Below are 16,840 nucleotides of genomic sequence, written 5' to 3' on the forward strand. Positions count from 1 at the left end.
ACAGACCAGCCACGCCCTGTAGGCCTCCTTCTTCAGCCTGACGGCTCCCCGAACCTCTGGTGTCCACCAGCGGGTACGGGGGTTGCCACCACGACTGGCACCGGCCACCTTACGACCACAGCTAGCAACAGCCGCCTCGACAATCGCAGAGTGGAACAAGGCCCACTCGGACTCAATGTCCCCCACTGCTCTCGGGACGTGGTCAAAGCTCTGCCGGAGGTGGGAGTTGAAGACCGTCTTGACAGGTTCTTCTGCCAGGCGTTCCCAGCAGACCCTCACTATGCGTTTGGGTCTGCCAGGTCTACGCGGCATGTTCCCTTGCCATCTGATCCAACTCACCACCAGGTGGTGATCAGTTGACAGCTCCGCCCCTCTCTTCACTCGGGTGTCCAAAACATACGGCCGCAGGTCAGATGATACGACTACAAAATCTATCATCGACCTGTGACCTAGGCTGCCCTGGTACCAAGTGTACCGGTGGGCATCCTTATGTTCGAACATGGTGTTCGTTATTGCCAAACTGCGGCTTGCACAGAAGTCCAATAACAAAACACCGCTCGAGTTCAGATTAGGTGGGCCGTTCCTCCCAATCACACCCCTCCAGGTCAAGCTGTCATTGCCCACGTGAGCATTGAAGTCCCCCAGCAGGACAATGGAGTCCCCTGATGGAGCACTATCTAGCACTCGTCCCAGGGACTCCAAAAAGGGTGGGTACTCTGAACTGATATTTGGCCCATAAGCACAAACAACAGTCAGGACCCGTTCCCCGACCCGAAGGCGCAAGGAAGCTACCCTCTTGTCCCCCGGGGTAAACCCCAACACACAGGCAGAGAGTCTCGGGGCTAACAAAAAGCCAACCCCAGCCCTCCGCCTCTCACCCGGAGCAACTCCAGCAAAGTAGAGTGTCCAACCCCTCTCCAGGTCTCGGGTTCCAGAGCCAATGCAATGTGTCGAGGTGAGTCCGACTATATCTAGCCGGTACTGCTCAACCTCTGCCACAAGCTCCGGCTCCTTCCCCGCCAGCGAGGTGACGTTCCATGTCCCAAAAACTAGTTTTCTTGTCCGGGGATTGGACCGCCAAGGCTCCCGCCTTGGTCTGCCACCCGATTCGCATTGCACCGGACCCTTCATGTTCCTCCTGCGGGTGGTGGGTCCACAGTTGGACGAGCCCATGTATCCGGTTCGGGCTGGGCCCGGCCGGGCCCCATGGGCGAAAGCCCGGCCACCAGGCGCTCGCTCACGGGCCCCAACCCCAGGCCTGGCTCCAGGGTGGGACCCCGGTAACCCTCCGGGCCGGGTACTCCGACTCTTCGTTTTAACCGCCATGAAAGATCCTTCGAACCGTTCTTTGTCTCACCCTTCACCTAAGACCAATTTGTCATGGGAGACCCTACCAGGGGCACTAAGTGCCCCAGACAACATAGCTCCTAGGATCATTAGGGCACTCAAACTCCACCACGATAATGTGACGGTTCAAGGAGGAGTGCTGAAAACTTCACATTGAAAATTTAAACAAATTTTCTCATGAATGTTGACACTCAAACCCAGCAAATCCCACTAAGAAAGTCATGGTAGATTACATTACAACTGGAGAGAGGTGAGTTTACTATGTGTCTGTGGTGCAGCAGCACAAGTAATGTGGCTCCCAGTGATGCGAGCAGAGTGCGTTGGCCACGAGCTTATAATGAGCATGTGCATTTTACAACGAACGCACCACTAAAGTGCTTCCCTGCATATAGATCTTTTTCTGTATAAAACACACATTCTCGCTGCTTTTCCTGCCACAAAATGTTTTTCAAAGACCGAATAACCTCACATCTCCATTCTTCATCATTTTTATGGGTTTACATAAATCTGCTCTGTTGGTCACCATCTATCAGTGGTTTTATGGATCCCTTTTCAATGCTAAAGTGTGAAAAAGAGTATGTGATTTGTGATCAGTTTATTTGTTGCAAATGAGGTTTTTCTTTTAAATTTCCTGAAAAATTGCATGTTTGAAGACACAAGATGTCAGTGTTTATAAGTGCCTTGACTGTCTCTTGGCTGACTGTGGTGGTGTTTCCATGGTGAAGTAGTGAAACATAAATGGTGAAACATGATTCTTAAGGCTGCTCCATGGGGAAGCTCACAGTTCTCCTGACCCTCAGTAAGACGTTGTGCAAACTCCTTAAATCAGTTGCAACATTTCTTGATAACAAGCTGTTTCTGGTATGTGGGGGTTAGGGTCAAGCAGCACCTCATTACTCACCGTCTCCACAAATACCTGGCTGATGCTTCTGCTAAGACTGAAAATGCTGCTAAACGAATCACACTGAAACTTTTTTGTAGTTTCTTAACTCGTTTCTCTCATCAGCCTTTTTGGACTCAATCCACAGGCTTCTTTCTCTAAATTAGTCTAAACTAACAGATTAAAAGATAAGCTAATACTAAATGAAGGCACACCAAATCATCATCATCATCATCAGATTTATTAGTCACCATGCCCTTGATGAAGAATGAAATACACCAATGTAAGCTTGTAGCAATCAAAATCTTTACCAGAATGTAATTTACTTTGATGCAGATTGACACACACACACACACACACACACACACACACACACACACACACACACACACACACACACACACACACACACACACACTCATCTGTTCAAACCATTGTCCCTGTGTGTCATCCACTTCTCCCATCACATTTGTCCCCACATCTGCCACTTCTTTCATCATCTTCATTCATCACCCTCTCCACACAAACTTCATTTCCTCGTCCCTACACCCATTCACCATCATCTGTCCATCGTTCCACATTGCCCCCATACGTTTCCTCTCTTGAACTGAGATTTGTCACACTAGTGAGGAAGCAGCTTATGGAGCTTAGCTTTGCAAAGACACATCACCACCTACTTTATCCCACGTCTGATGAGAATACGTAACCCTTGGATACACACTCATAAGTCGGCACAAGCTCCATTTCTCACAACTGCCGTGTAAAACTCAAAATACATGTATAAGGGTAATCTGGTTTTTAAATCCCGTATGGGTGGCAGAAAGAATTCAAAGGACCATTCCTCCTATGTGAAGGAGGTTGCAGAACAACATAACATGTGAAAGTGGAAAACTTGAGTGGTTTTAGAAAAGCATTAAACACAGTTCACAGTTGGTCTCTGAATCTGAATGAAACATCTCGACTTTGGATTGACACTTGGCAAAAACACTGATGTAGAGAATGTACGATATACATTTTAGGACATCCTCAGGTCTCAGGAAAAACTCGGTCAGACCAAACAGGCACCAGATGAAACGGACTCCGGAAAACAGCCAACAAACACACTGACTCCGAGAGATACTTCCTGCAGGAACACCGTAAAAATGACTCTTATTTGGCTTTTGCTATCTCAGTTGTTCCTCAGTCACATCACATCAAATCTTTGGGAATGGTAATGTGTTGTTGACATGGTGGCATGAGAGTGTTTAAGAAAGGCCAAAAAGAATCAGTTGACCACTTTCATTGGTCGTAGCTGTACAATGGTTTCCTTCTCCAACATTTGGCATGTTCTGACTGTTTACGGAGAGAAAAGTGACACCTAATTGCCATGGGAATGGGGTCATAGATGTAAGTTCCCACGGTTCTCCTTGGAAGGATTCATTTTAGTTTGGTGAGTTCCAAATGCTGGAGCAGACTCAAAAACCCCATTGGCTCACAGACTGCAAACAATGACCACATTTTTTTTATTGCTTTCAGTTATTTTTAATCCCAACGGACACGGAGACAGAAATGAAAGAGGAAGAGGAGAGAGGAAAGGAAGAGATTGGGGGGAGGGGGTGTCTCAAAAATAAAAATTTAAAGATGTACGAGAATCCGCTTCTGGACCTGCAGAAAGAGAGGAAACAAACGGGACACGCAAATACAACAGAAGGCATCGCTGTGCCAAACAACATAAGAGTATAAAAAATAACAATGTTTGTTACACAGTAATAATTAAATCATGGTGCATTTAGTGCCAACCGCAGGCCAAGGTAATGTGTCAAAAACACTCGCAAGCTGCCACAGGACTGCAGGCCCGCACACCCTGAACTTACACCACCGCCCCACCCACCTCTCGTGGAATAATGCAGTGACTGAGTCTATGCTTGTGAGTCTTCTCCCTCATCCCTTCCCACTTTTCAGTATTCTTTACCTCATCCTCTTCCTTTCCGTCATTCTTTCTGCTTTACTCCCCCACTTTATCTCTCCTCCCACCTTTCACCCCACCCACCCACCTCACACTTGATTATGTTGTGTCTGTCAAAATTTCTCCCTCAGCCCCTTCCTTCCTCCCGTCAGTCATTACTCTTTTACCTCATCCTCTTTCTCTCCATCATTGTTTCTTCTTTCCATATCTATTCCCCCACTTCCCTCACTTTCGCCTAATAGTTTCTTATACCCCCCACTGGTCACCTTGCACATTTTGTCTCTAGTTTTAATGGTCAATATTTTTTCACCTACGTAGTAATTCCTGGTTAGCTTTATTAGCCTCTCCAAGTTACAGAAATTCCCTGTTACTTTAAAAAATCTGTGTGGAGCATTGATCAAATTTAGTATTCCATATTTTCTTGTATCAAGAAATTCCCTGTTACTGCTCTTTAGTATTGCCCTTGTATCTTCTCTGTAATACATTCTACTAGTTTTTCTTCTTATTTCTGTTGTGCACACCCCCACTCTGGTACTTCTTAGATGTCTATGTCATACTCCATCTCTCCACTGGATACACTTCGTATTTTTAGTATTCAATGTTTATTTGTAACAATACATGTTCTGCTCTTTGGTTCATGCTATTTTTTTTGACTCCCACAGGTCACATACGCCCTCCTCAAACTGGTTGTCACTCACCTCCAGCTCTTGTTTTGGCTGCCTTTTTCCATTGAGATGATATGAAGAGAAAGGAGGAGTTTAAGTATCTTGGGGTCTTGTTCACAACTGAGGGAAAAATGGAGTGTGAGATAAGAGTGATAGGTGGATTGGTGCTGCATCTGCTGTGATGTGAGCGTTGTACCGATCTGTCGTGGTGAAGAGAGAGCTGAGCTGCAAGGCAAAGCTCTCGATTCATCGGTTGATCTACGTTCCTACCCTCACCTTTGGTCATGAGCTTTGGGTAGTGACAGAAAAAAATAGATTGTGGATACAAGCAGCCAAAATAAAATTTCTCCACAGGGTGTCTGGGCTCTCCCTTAGAGATAGGGTGAGAAGCTCAGTCATCGTGAGTAGCTCAAAGTAGATCCGCTGCTCCTCCACATCGAGAGGAGCCAGTTGAGGTGGCTCGGGCATCTAGTTAGGATGCCTCCTGGACGCCTCCCTGGTGAGGGCTGGAAGGATTGGGATTCCCCCAAGGAGCTGGCCCAAGTAGCTGGGGAGAGCAAAGTCTGGGCTTCTCAGCTTAAGCTGCTGCCTCCGCGACCTGACCTCGGGTAATCGGCTGAAAATGGATGGATGGATGGATGGATGGATGGATGGATGGATGGATGGATGGATGGATGGATGGGGATGCATTCGTGCATGTCCTTCCGTGGCATACACTTTGACAACAATTTCAAGTAGCCTAAATAGCAACTCATAGCAACTGTTTTAATCCTTGAAGATCCTGGATTTTATCCTGCATGTTTTCCCTGATTCTACATTTAATACATTTAAGAATAGGCCTGTTCTACAGTGTAGTCTAATGCATAAAAAATTCTTGGCTAAAAAACAAAAGCCAGTCATTACCACAGGACCACCTACGGTCGGTCAGTTAGTTAAAAAGGACAGCACATTGTCAAACAGAAGGAACTTTTAAGCATTGTGAATTTTAAAAAAAGCTTGAAAGAATAATTGGAAAAATATACTCCATCACTCTTTTTGCCCCTCAGTGTGAAAACAACAAGTGATCACTTGGTTCAAATGTCACATTAAGGCTCATGGGGATGCTGGAGTATTAACGCTCCAGATTGTTCTTGCTTGCAGTCCAATCTGTAATGACAACCCGCTTGTCTGTTTGTATTTAGGGCAGTGATTTAATGGCAGTCATGCAGGGATATCTGGTGAGGGGCTTTTGTTCCGTGTAATCCCCCATCTTTCTCTTATTTCCTGTCATCGGCTGTTAGATGCATTAAAGGCAGGCATGAAAGCAGATTTTTGTAAAAGGAGTTGATGTATTGGCAGCAGCTTGGCATCTGTCAGTGTATTTGTTCTGGCAATCCCTTTATTCATGTGCATGCATGTGTGTATATGTCAAAGTGTGTATGGGTGTGTGAATGCGTGCATGTGTCTCTGTGGATATTTGTGTGTGTGTGTGTGTGTGTGTGTGTGTGTGTGTGTGTGTGTGTGTGTGTGTGTGTGTGTGTGTGTGTGTGTGTGTGTGTGTGTGCATGTGTACATTCATGTGTGTGCATACGTGTGTGTATGCATGTGTGTGTGAGTGTGCCTCTGTGTGTGTGTGTGTGCGTGCATGCATTTGTGTGTGTGTGTGTTTCTCTGTGCGTATGAGTGTGTGTGCATGCATGTGTACATTTATGTATGTGTGTGTGTGTGTGCGTGTGTGTGTGCGTGCGTGTGTGTCATGCTGACCTGGCAGAGGTCAACTGTCTCCTCCTCATGCTGACTCTGCTGCGCAGTGTCTGCACATGAGCTGTGCATGCAATCTTCACACTGGCCAGAGGGGGCTTGTGAACTCTGGTGTGTGCTCCTCCAGGTGAGCCAAATCAGGAAATCAAGAGCTCACCACTAGTGGCTTCTTCATGCATGCAGCAGTCATTCAACCAGGGTGTGACAACTGAGATGGCAAGCAAACAATTCAGCTGTGAGGAGGACTTTGATCTTGACAGGCTATCGGTAAGCTCTTGGGATGATTCACATGGACTTTTTTCTGAGCTAAGTTTTGTGGCAAACAACTGTTAGGAGGAAGTTTGGTTTTTCTTTAAGTTTATCAGAAAATATGGGTTTCCATCCCAATTTATAGAAATTCAATATTTAAAAATGGTAACCCAAGATTCTTTGTTTAAATCCTGAAATTATTGAATTTAGTTAAAATGTAAATAAGATTATTTGTAACAATCCTTAATTAAAACCTTAATTAAAATGTTTAAAAACACAGGTTGAATACTGAAAAAAGTAACTGTGAAAGTAAAGATGTATAAGGTAGTAAAATCTGAGAAAATAAAACTTTTCTTGTTTAATTTAAATACTAGAATATGTTTAAACCTTAAAGTATACTTTTACTTAGAACTTAAGTACTCACCTTCTATTTAAATTACAGATGTTGGTTGGAATGTCTTAAGTTTGTGTTACCTGTAAAACGCATTATGTTTTTCTGTGTGTGATCTTTAAACAGTTCTATTTTTGTATTTAAAGGTTTTCACCTGATGCTGATGCTGATACTGACACTGACTTATGATGATCCTGAAACTGGTCAAATAAAGACATATCTGAGTGAAGCCAAAGTCTGGTCTTTTCAAGTGTAGACGCCTCACAGAAAGAAGAAACACTTGACAGTGAAAACCGCCTTGGCCAGTGGGAAATTGGCCCTGACCAGTGAAGACTCCACCAAAGCCCACCACAAAGAGGGAGAAGACTCCTTCTGGGGGCCTGGAGGGAACCGTTTACCTGCCATCTGTCAACCCAACAACAAACAAAGCAACATGGCTGAGTCAAAGTCGCTTGAGGAACTGAAAGTAGAACGAACCACAGCAAAAAGGCTTTTCTCCAGACTCACCAACCAAATAACAAGGACACACATGGAAATGTCTGTAGAGGAGCTACAGGATCCCTTCAAGAAGCTCACAGTAGAGGGCTCCAAAGTGATGGCTATGAATGAGGAGCTTGAGGCTGCTTACATCGCAGAGTGTGAAGGTGAAGGCACACATAAGTTGAGTGACCAGCAAAGAGCTGACCTCGAGAAGACTGAGAAAGAATGTGAGCTCAAGTTAAAGGAGACAAAGCACCTGATCAGAGAGACATTATGGATCTCGTTTGGTGAGAGAGAACTAACACTCGCCCTAAAAACTGCAGAAGTAGAGATTGAGAATGTCTCCTCCACTCAGCCTGACACACCAGTGGAGGCATGTGATTTTATGCTTCTTCATCTAGAAGACTTGGTGCGCAAAGCAAAAGAAGCACACCAGTCATGGAACCGTTGGGCTCCTACTGCTGAGAGGCGAGACTTTGATCGTCGATTAACGGAGCTTGAGACATTCCTTCCAAAGCTGGTGTCAAATGAAGCTGCCCTGATCAGAGAAGAAAGAATGAAAAGGGACTCCATTCAAGCACCTGTCACTCTCCACAGCACAGCCCCTGTTGCAGCCATAAAACTGAAAGCCACAGCTCTACCAAAGTTCACTGGTAACCAGCGTGAGTTCTACCGCTGGAGAAAGGAATGGGAGGCTCTTCAAAGACAAGGCGAACCGACCGGGTCTGTGGAGGTGAAGAAGTTCCAACTGCTTGATAGCCTCGACGAGAGAATTGCCAGAGATCTGCATCTATCTACATACCCATCAACAGATGAGATCTTCAGAGTCCTCGAGAACCGTTATGGGAATCAAGCCACCATTGCAGTCAAGATCATCGAAGAGCTACAGGCTATCCCTGCTGTTCGTAGTAACCAGCCAAGAAGAATCATCAAGGTAATCCAAGCAGTTGAAAAGGCCCTCTATGATCTGAGTGAGCTAAATAAAGCAGATGCAATAAAAAACCTGTTGGTAATAAAGTCTATTGAAAGCAAATTACCAGAGTCTCTGAAGAAAGACTGGCTTACCCATGCTGCTGACCCAAGGCATACTGTTACTCATAAGAACCGGTTTGACAAGCTACTTGAATACCTCCAATCTCAAGAATCCATCTATGAGCAGTTGGATCAGCTGAGAGACATAGACCCTGCCAAGGAGAAAATAAAGTTCCCAACAAAGTATGCCCGCACAAAGACTGTTAAATCCTTTAGTGATCCAGCAGGGTGCATCATCTGTGGCGACCCAAAGCACAAGAGAAAACTGTACATCTGCAGAAGGTTTAGAACTACCACAAAGCTACAGGAGAAAAAGAATGCAGTGCAGCAGCTCAGAGCCTGCAAGAAGTGCCTTGAGATCCACAACGAACCATGCAGAAATATAACCTACCTGTGTAGAAATCCAGAGTGCAAAGACCAGCATCATTACCTTCTCTGCCCTTTGCCAAGACCCTCATCACAAGGACCCAAACCTGTTCCAGGGGGAGCTGAGGGGAAGAGGTACACAGAGGTCCAGGAAGAGTTCCTCTCCAAATTATCACCAGAGCTAGCCAAGCAGTGTCGTGAGGCTTTCAGCAACGTCACCTCACGAGCCTTCAGCTCTATGGCGTCAGGGAAAGGCCTTCTGGAGGAGTCTGGTCTAAAAGAGTACCCTGTGATCCTGATGCTACTTGATGTCACCGCCAACGATGGACAAAGAATTGGGACATTAATTGACCTGGCATCTGATACGAACTACATAACCCATAAAGCTGCAAGCAAGCTCAACCTTCGTGGTGAAGACGTCACACTGGTTGTCCATGGTGTTGGAGGGATGAAGGTATCGGTAGCAACCAAGCGTTACCTTCTCAAGGTTCGTGTCAGCACTTCAAGAGGAACCTTAAAGCCTCACCAGCTAATCTGTTATGGTCTTGATACAATTGCTGAAGTGCACAAACATGTTCCACCTCACAAGTTAAAGAAGATCTTCCCCGATGTCACTCTTCAAGACCTTATCAGACCCAGAGAAATTCAACTGCTAATAAGTCACAAAGAAGGACGGCTAGTGCCTCAAAAGGTTCGCTCCATCGGGGACCTAGTACTCTGGGACGGTCCACTTGGCAAGACAGTCGGGGGCACACATCCAGACCTCTTTGAGGAAGTCACCCTGATGGCACACACCTCCAAGACTCACTTTGCAAGATCAATGAGGACTGCAGCAGTCAAGTATCAAGAGTTCACCAAAAACCCAGCTTCCTGCCAGCATCCAGACCATATTGAGACTCAGTGCAGCACAGCCACCAGCAATGGAGACTTTCTGAAGTGGTGGAGGTGGGAAAGCATTGGAGCCGCCTGTCAGCCAAGATGTGGAGGGTGTCGTTGCGGGAACTGTCAGCCAGGGGGTAAAGAAATTACACTCGCAGAGGAGAGGGAGATGGAGATCGTGAGAAATGGTCTGACTTACTCAAGCGGAGATGACCACAGCCCAGAACCACATTGGCACGCCACGTATCCATGGCTAGAAGATCCAGCAACATTGCCAAATAACAAGAAAGCAGTAGAAGCAACATTCCTCAGAACGGAGAAGCAGCTGTCCAAAGAACCTGAGTGGAAGGCAGCTTACAGTGCACAAGTCCATGAGATGGTGAACTACAGAGCTGCAGTGAAGCTGTCCAAAGAAGTCCTGCAGAGTTGGACTGGGCCAGTGTGGTATATCAGCCATCTCATTGTGCCAAATCCACACTCCGTATCCACCCCAGTGAGACTAGTGTGGAACAGCAGCCAGAAGTACAAAGGCCTCAGCCTGAACGACATCCTCATCAAAGGTCCTGATGTCCTGAACCCGATCAGAGCTGTCCTGCTACGGTTTTGGACTGGTGTCTTTGCTGCCCTTGGTGATATCCGCAAGATGTACAACTCTGTCTGGCTGGAAGCTCGAGAGGTCCACCTGCACAGGTTTTTGTGGCGTGACACAGAAGAGTCAGAAATAGAAGAGTACGCCATAACAAGAGTTAACATGGGAGACAAATCTGCTGGTTGCATAGTCCAAATTGTCATGCGAGAGACTGCAAACTTGCCTTCATTCAGCCACTTCAAAGAAGAGAAACGTGTGCTGGAAGAAGATGCTTATGTCGATGATATCTTGACTTCACACAAAGACCAAGACCATCTGAAATGCCTTACTGCCAACATCGAGTATATCCTGAGAGCTGGAGGATTCTACATGAAGACCTGGGTCTACTCCAATCAAAGTGGGAGGAAAAAATCCACAAGTGAGATGAATATGACTGAGTCAAAGACTATAATTCTGCCAAACCAGCGGACGGAAGAAGACAACAAAGCCCTTGGCCTTGGCTACACCATCGAAGACGATGATCTCCATGTCATGGTTGCAGTCAACTTCTCTAAGAAAAAGAAAAAGATGCGCCTTGGTCAAAATCTGCTAAGAGAAGAAGTCAGAACTCAAACCCCTGATCCACTGACCAGACGAGAACTGCTGAGCCAAGTCTCCAGCCTGTATGACCCACTTGGCCTTGTGACTCCTGTCAAGCAGAAAGGTGCCATCTTGGTTAGAAGAGCTTTCCAAGAAGCCAAAACAAAGTACTGCTTAGAAGACACATGGGATACTGCCTTGTCTGTAGGTCTCCGAGAAGACACCATAAAGGTTCTGGAAGAGTATGCCGATCTGAACAAACTTCGCTTTGCTAGAGCTCTGACTCCACCAGATCCCTGTGCAGAGCCTAGTGCAATCACATTCTCTGATGGCAATGAACATGCATATGGCGCAGTGATGTACCTTCGTTGGAGCTGCAGTCGTGGTGCTGTTGTGAGACTAGTTGAATCCAAAGCCAAGCTGACTCCTCTCGACCACAAAGGTGATCCTGTAAAAGCGGAGATGTGTGGTGCCATCTTCGCAGCCCGCCTGAAGACCTACTTCCAGAAGCACTGTCGTATTCAGGTCAAGAAATGGTACCATCTCATCGACAGCCAGACGGTCCTGGGAGCAATACAACGTGAAAGTTATGGCTTCCAGACATTCTTCGCAAATCGTGTTGGCGAGATCCAGAGTAGCACTGACGTCCAAGATTGGTGGTGGATCCCCGGACCAGCAAACATAGCAGACATCATCACCAAAGGGGCCAGTCCAAATGCCTTAACTGACAACTCCGAGTGGCAGTCTGGTCCGAAGTTTCTCCAACTTCCTGATGATGAGTGGCCAAAGAAATCTGCCAGAGACATTGCTGCCCATGCTCGAGATGAAGTAACAAGTATCTGTAAAAAGTCATTTGTAGCGATACTTACAAGAAGTCAGCTGAAACCAGCTCAAGATCCAGCCTATGTATGTTCCAGAAGACCACCAGGAGGAGTAGAAACCCGAAAACTAGTCGACGAAAGGCGTTTCAGCAACCTGAGAAGGCTGGTTGGGACTGTGGCATGGATCTGGAGAGCTGCCAAAAAGTTCCTAAATGTCAATACCGCAGGTCAAGACAGGTGGGAGGTAGTTCCATCCTCGGGTGTCCTTACAGTCAACGAGAGACGAGATGCATTTCGAGACCTTTGCCAAGCAGCACAAGAGGGTGTTAACTTCCCAAGCACTACAACAGACAGGTTAGTTGTCTACAGAGATCAAACAAGTGGACTTCAGACCTTCAGAGAAGACCGCAAAGCTGTTCCCCTTTTACCATTTCATGCCTGGTTATCCACCCTCCTTGCCAGAGAAGCACACAGTGAGGGACATGATGGAGTAGCAGGGACTTTATTGCGGATGAGAAGGAAAGCGTGGGTCATTAAAGGAAGGATTATTGCTCAAAAAGTTGTTGACAAGTGCATTGTGTGTAAGAAAACAAAGGCAAGAACCTGCAAGCAAATAATGGGAAACTTACCTGAAGAGAGGTCTAATCCTGCTGCACCATTCAAGTTCACATCCATTGACCTGTTTGGACCTTAGCATGTGAAGGATGATGTCAAAAAGAGGGTAAACATGAAAGTATGGGGAGTTGTGTTTTGTTGTATGGCTAGCCGAGCCATCCATGTTGAACTAGCAAACACACTATCAACAGAGAGCTTCCTGTTTGCCTATATGAGGTTCACCGCTGTCCGAGGGCATCCCCAAAGAATCTGGTCAGATCCTGGCACAAACTTTGTCGGCGCAAAACCTGTATTGAAAGAGATGTATGCTTACCTGAGACAACAAAATCAAGAATCCCTTGAAGAATATGCTGCCAAGAATGAGACCACCTGGATGTGGAAGATCCTTCCCGCCGACTCACCTCACCGAAATGGAACTGCTGAAGCTGCTGTTAGAGTTACCTAGAGAGCCCTTCAAAGTCTTGGAAATGTAGAAGGCCTTACATTCAGTGAGTTCCTGACAGTGCTCCAGCTAGCTGCCAACCTTGCAAATGAGAGACCCATCGATGTCAGAATTCAGAGCAGAGAAGAACGCATCCAGTACATCACGCCGAACAACCTGTTGCTTGGTCGAGCCACACAAAGTGGGGACTTTAAAAACTGTTGACTACACCACCTACCCTTTCAAACGGCTCACTGAAGTGCAAACAACAGTCACCAACTTCTGGAAATCTTGGAGCCAACTTGCTGGTCCAAATCTGTTCATTCGAAGTAAGTGGCATACTGCTGAAAGAAACGTTGCCGTTGGAGACATTGTTTGGATCTGTGACCAAAATGCACTAAGAGGGCAGTTCAGACTTGGAAAGGTCACCAGCGTGAATCCTGATTCCAGAGGTGTTGTTCGAGACATGCACGTGAAGGTCTCTCCAAGTTCCAACATTTCAGTGAAGAGTCCAAAATCTGTTACCAGAGATCCTGAGTCAAGCACCATTCTGCATCGGGATGTCCGACGGCTTGTGGTCCTATTACCAGTAGAAGATCAAGTTGAAGAGCTCAACTGAAAACTATCTTTCTGGGCATGGCCACACAAAGATCGAGTGGGAGGTGTCATGCTGACCTGGCAGAGGTCAACTGTCTCCTCCTCATGCTGACTCTGCTGCGCAGTGTCTGCACATGAGCTGTGCATGGAATCTTCACACTGGCCAGAGGGGGCTTGTGAACTCTGGTGTGTGCTCCTCCAGGTGAGCCAAATCAGGAAATCAAGAGCTCACCACTAGTGGCTTCTTCATGCATGCAGCAGTCATTCAACCAGGGTGTGACAACTGAGATGGCAAGCAAACAATTCAGCTGTGAGGAGGACTTTGATCTTGACAGGCTATCGGTAAGCTCTTGGGATGATTCACATGGACTTTTTTCTGAGCTAAGTTTTGTGGCAAACAACTGTTAGGAGGAAGTTTGGTTTTTCTTTAAGTTTATCAGAAAATATGGGTTTCCATCCCAATTTATAGAAATTCAATATTTAAAAATGGTAACCCAAGATTCTTTGTTTAAATCCTGAAATTATTAAATTTAGTTAAAATGTAAATAAGATTATTTGTAACAATCCTTAATTAAAACCTTAATTAAAATGTTTAAAAACACAGGTTAAATACTGAAAAAAGTAACTGTGAAAGTAAAGATGTATAAGGTAGTAAAATCTGAGAAAATAAAACTTTTCTTGTTTAATTTAAATACTAGAATATGTTTAAACCTTAAAGTATACTTTTACTTAGAACTTAAGTACTCACCTTCTATTTAAATTACAGATGTTGGTTGGAATGTCTTAAGTTTGTGTTACCTGTAAAACGCATTATGTTTTTCTGTGTGTGATCTTTAAACAGTTCTATTTTTGTATTTAAAGGTTTTCACCTGATGCTGATGCTGATACTGACTTATGATGATCCTGAAACTGGTCAAATAAAGACATATCTGAGTGAAGCCAAAGTCTGGTCTTTTCAAGTGTAGACGCCTCACAGAAAGAAGAAACACTTGACTGTGTGTGTGTGTGTGTGTGTGTGTGTGTGTGTGTGTGTGTGTGTGTGTGTGTGTGTGTGTGTGTGTGTGTGTGTGTGTGTGTGTTTCTGTGCATGTGTGTGCGTGAGTGTTTGTCAGGATATCAATACTGCTTACAATACAATTCTAGAACATTGAAAAGCTGAACTCTTCTTTTTCCTAGACCTCAGTTTAGTGATAAATGCATTTCTGGTGGGAAACTTGCACCATCTTTTACTTCTAGGGTTGGAAAGAGCAGAATATTAAAGGTTCACCGGGTTCCACATATTTCATTACATAATTTATTGAGCAAAGACTGTACGAAAAAAAGTGCAGTGTGTGGAAAAACTAGGTCTGCGCTGCTGATTCTGGAGGCTTTAAGAGATCCAGTATCAGCAAGGAGCTATTGATTAAACATATTGATTAACTGATTGATCATCATCAGTGTGAGCTGCTCTAGCGAAGCAGTTTTGCTAGTCAGGAGCATACAGTTGAGTGTGTTAACACAATGGCCAAAGGGAAGTCAATGATCATCACGGTAATCTAGGAAAGGTTGAAATTCCTTTCCAAAAAAAAAAAAAACTAGACAGCTGCCAATCTTCACCTCAAGATGTTTTAGACAGACATTTGGAAAAAAGACTAAACAATTTTCACTCCTTAGGGTTGCAGAAGAAAACTCATTCTCTTAGAAATTAACAAGACAGTGTGATTTACATTTTATCCATCTAAAGGAACCTCAAGACATCTGGAATCAGTGGTGGAGAGATGAATTGGGCACCCTCCAGTCAGTGAGTCTACTCTGAACTCCTCTGGTGACCAGAGTTTTTGGGAGTTCAAAGTGAGTTCATCTGTCCTAAAGCTGAAGGCCGGACCAACCTGAGTCATAAAATGCAGCAGCAGACCTACAACACGGCTTTTCTGCTCTTGAGGTTAGATCACAAATACACGGCACAAAAAATAAAGGGAACACTTAAACAACACAATGTGACACCAAGACAATCACCTTTCTGTAAAATCAAACCATCCACTTAGGAAGCAACACTGGTTAACAATCAGTTTCACCTGCTGTTGTACAAATGGAATAGACAACAGGTGGAAGTTATGGGCAATTAGCGAGACATCCCCAATAAAGGAGTGGTGGTGACCACAGACCACTTCTCAGTTCCTCTGCTTTCTGGTGATGTTTTGGTCACTGTTGAACGCTGGTGGTGCTTTCACTCTAGTGATAGCATGGGGTGGAGTCTACAACCCACACAAGTCGTTCAGGTAGTGTAGCTGATCCAGGATGGCACATCAATGTGAGCTGTGGCAAGAAGGTTTGTTGTGTGTCAGAGTGGTGTCCAGAGCATGGAGGTGCTACCAGGAGACAGGCATGTACATCAGGAGATGTTGAGGAAGCCTTAGGAGGGAAAAACAGGTGGGGGTTGTGCTTACAGCCCAACACTGTGCAGGATGTTTGACATTTGCCAGAGAACACCAATAATGGTAAATTTGCCACTGGCACCCTGTGTTCTTCACAGATGAGAGCAGACTCACACTGAGCACACGTGACAGTCTGGACACCATGGAGAACGTTCTGCTGCCTGCAGCATCTTCCAGCATGGCCAATTTGGCAGTGGGCCAGTAAGGGTGTGGAGTGGCGTTTCTTTAGGGGGCTGCACAGACCTCCATGTGCCCCTCAGAGGTAGCCTGACTACCATTAGGTACCGAGATGATCCTCAGATCCTTTGTGAGACCATATGCTGGTGCAGTTGGCCATAGGTTCCTCCTGCAGGACAACGCTAGACCTCATGTGGTGTCCGCAGTTCCTGGAAGATGAAAGCATTGATACTATAGGGACTGGCCCACCTGTTCCCCAGACCTGAATCCAAATGAGCACATCTGGGACATCATGTCTCCTCCATCCACCAAAGCAACATTGCATCACAGACTGTCCAGGAGATGGTGGATGCTTTAGTCCAGGTCTGGGAGGACCATCCACCACTTCATTGGCATACAGGAGCATGCCCAGATGTTGTAGGGAGGTCATACAGGAACGTGGAGGCTACACACACTGCTGAGCCTCATTTAGGGGCATTACATCAAAGCTGGATGAGCCTGTAGTGTGTTTGTCCACTTTCATTCAGAGGGTGACTCCAAATCCAGACCTACATGGGTTGATCAATTTGATTTCCATTAATAATTTTTGTGTGATTTTGTTGTCAGCACATTAAACTATGAAAAGAAGTATTCAATAAGAATATTTCGTTAAT

At 45.5% G+C, this 16,840-nt stretch overlaps 2 protein-coding genes across 4 annotated transcripts in view; one reads left to right on the plus strand and one right to left on the minus strand.

Annotated features, from left to right (window-relative positions):
• The window catches only part of rph3aa (rabphilin 3A homolog (mouse), a), a 74,716-nt gene that overhangs the window by 45,382 nt on the left and 12,494 nt on the right, over positions 1 to 16,840 (minus strand). The window lies entirely within an intron of this gene.
• On the plus strand, positions 6,122 to 14,534 carry LOC139070463 (uncharacterized). 2 transcript variants are annotated; one of them, XR_011520958.1, is made up of 3 exons: positions 6,122 to 6,844; positions 7,364 to 13,938; positions 14,458 to 14,534. XR_011520958.1 is itself a non-coding variant. In XM_070552724.1 (2 exons), the coding sequence occupies exon 2, from the start codon at positions 7,651 to 7,653 to the stop codon at positions 12,655 to 12,657; it is 5,007 nt and encodes a 1,668-aa protein (XP_070408825.1). In that variant the 5' UTR covers positions 6,122 to 6,844; positions 7,364 to 7,650; the 3' UTR covers positions 12,658 to 14,534. The 2 variants fall into 2 exon arrangements, 1 of the variants encoding a protein (XP_070408825.1); XM_070552724.1 differs by having other exon boundaries at positions 7,364 to 14,534.

This window comes from Nothobranchius furzeri, chromosome 6 (assembly GCF_043380555.1).
Source record: "Nothobranchius furzeri strain GRZ-AD chromosome 6, NfurGRZ-RIMD1, whole genome shotgun sequence".
Lineage (NCBI taxonomy): Eukaryota > Metazoa > Chordata > Actinopteri > Cyprinodontiformes > Nothobranchiidae > Nothobranchius > Nothobranchius furzeri.

What these genes read in the sequence shown, in the direction of transcription:
- LOC139070463 (XM_070552724.1), top strand. Translation starts at nt 7,651, where the DNA reads ATGGCTGAGTCAAAGTCGCTTGAGGAACTGAAAGTAGAACGAACCACA.